General features: G+C 50.5%; 1 protein-coding gene across 1 annotated transcript in view; it reads left to right on the forward strand.

Moving 5' to 3' along the window:
• The window catches only part of LOC122546227 (serine/threonine-protein kinase 36), a 79,184-nt gene extending 77,430 nt beyond the window's left edge, over nucleotides 1–1,754 (forward strand). The window contains exon 12 of the mRNA XM_087984308.1: nucleotides 1,589–1,754. Coding sequence (XP_087840434.1) covers nucleotides 1,589–1,754 — 166 coding nt within the window. The remainder of the gene's footprint in view (nucleotides 1–1,588) is intronic.
• Nucleotides 1,755–2,072: the final 318 nt, after the last annotated feature.

Here is a 2,072-nt window from a genome sequence, read left to right on the forward strand (position 1 = left end):
CCTGGGACACCCTTCGGGTTTGAGGGGCAACTCGGGACAGGAGTCAGGACGTGGTTGAAGATAATAACTGTAGGGTGTTACAAGGCGTGGATGTGATTGGAGTTGATTCGACGTTGACAGCAGTAAGGTCTGTCAGCGCAGACTCTGCCGGGTCATGTCCTCGTTGGAGGGAGGTGCCTCTCCATGGTCAATGAGCCAGGAATCTGGTTTCAAACATTGTGACACCTCAGGGAGGGGAGGGAAGAGTTACCTGGACGCTGTGTTTCAGGAGACAGGTTCCCCCCCTCCCCCCCCACTCCCGGCCTCCCCCTTTGTCTTACCCACTCGAATTTGGCCTATGGACAGGAGGGTGCGGCTGTGAGTGAGGCAGGGAGAGGCATCCAGGAGGGAGAGATGCAGCAGTTTCAGCCCCTGTCCAACAGGTTCCAGAGTTTTGCTCCCTGGGTGGACGGGAACAGGGGCCAGAGAGAGGACGGAGCTGACTGACTGCAGCACCCTGGGAGCAGGGAGCCACTCAAGTGGAGGGAGAGAAGGGAAATAACTGGGGACAGTATAATTCGAGGTGTAGGCGCTATTCTCTGTGACCGGGATCGAGAGACCCCAAGGATATCTCAGCTGGGCTGCAGAGGAGTGGGAGGGGAAAGATCCAGTGATTGTAGTCCACGTAGGTACCAACGATGCAGATAAAACGAGGGCAGAGGTTCTGCTGAGGGACTATAAACAGGTCAGAGCTGGATTAGAAGGCTGAACCATAAAAGGTAATAATCTCTGGATTATTTACCTGAGTCACGAGCTAGTTGGCACAGGGTCAATAAGGTTAAGCAGCTAAATGCGTGGGTCAAAGATTGGTGCGGGAGAAATGGGTTTAAATCCATGGGACATTGGCACTGGGGAAGAAGGGAGCTGTTCCAATAGGACCAGGATCCGAGTGAATCACACAGCTTGGGCTGCTAACTGGGCTCGAAGCTTAATGGGTGGGGCGTGCGGGAAGGTAGGGAAGAGGAAATCAGAAACCCGAATTCAAGGAGGTGGCAAGAGTGCAGAACTCAGGAGAGGTTACTAAAATCTCCAGCACAGACATAAATAGGAGAGCAGATGGAAAGGGTTAGCCATCAAACTTCAAGCACACTGCAGATTGAGAAGAGGGGCGGTGAATACAGGACTGATGGGGTTATATCTGAATGCACGCAGTGTAAGGAATAAGGTAAATGAGCTTGTGGCACAGATCGAAATTGGCAGGTATGACATGGTGGACATCACAGTGACGTTACTGCAAGGGGATCAGGACTGGGAGCTTAATATTCAAGGATGTACATCCTATCGAAAAGATAGGCAGAGGGGGTGGGGTTTAGCGAGAAATTAGTGAGCCTTATCAGTGAGAAATGAAATGAAATCAATCGTAAGAAACCAAGTAGGGTCAGATCGTGTAGAATCTGTGTGGGGAGAGTTGAGGAACTGCAAAGGGTTAAAAAAAATATGTAGTTGGAGTTATGTCCAGGTCTCCAAACAGAGTTGGGGGGGGGTGTAAGACACACCAGGTGATGGGAAAGGCAAGGTTACAGTGATCATGGGGGATTTCGATGTGCAGGTGGGCTGGGAAAATCTGGTTGGTAGCGGATTGCAAGAAAAGGGATTTGTGGAAATGTCTACGAGATAGCTTTTTGGAGCAGCTGGTGGTGGAGCCCATGAGGGAACAGGCAACACTGGGTTTCGTGTTGGACAATGAGGCAGGTAGAGAAGGGAGCTTCAGGTGAAGGAAGCCTGAGGAGGCAGCGATCATAATATGATTCAATTTGCTCTGCAATTTGAGAGGGAGAAAATGGAATCAGAGATTACGGTATTACAGCTGAATAAAGGCAACTGCAGAGCCATGAAGGAGGAGCTGGATAGAATTCACTGGGAGAGGAGTCCAGCAGGAAAGACAGTGGAATAGCAATGACCGGAGTTTCTGGGAGTAATTCAGGAGACACAGCAGAGATTCATCCCAAGGGAAAAAAAGCATGGTAAAGGGAGAATGAGCTGAAAAATGTGTTGCTGGAAAAGCGCAGCAGGTCAGGCAGCATCCAAGGAGC

Source organism: Chiloscyllium plagiosum, unplaced genomic scaffold (assembly GCF_037043375.1).
Source record: "Chiloscyllium plagiosum isolate Xiang-an unplaced genomic scaffold, Cpla_swu_hap1 HiC_scaffold_48, whole genome shotgun sequence".
Classification (NCBI taxonomy): Eukaryota; Metazoa; Chordata; class Chondrichthyes; order Orectolobiformes; family Hemiscylliidae; genus Chiloscyllium; species Chiloscyllium plagiosum.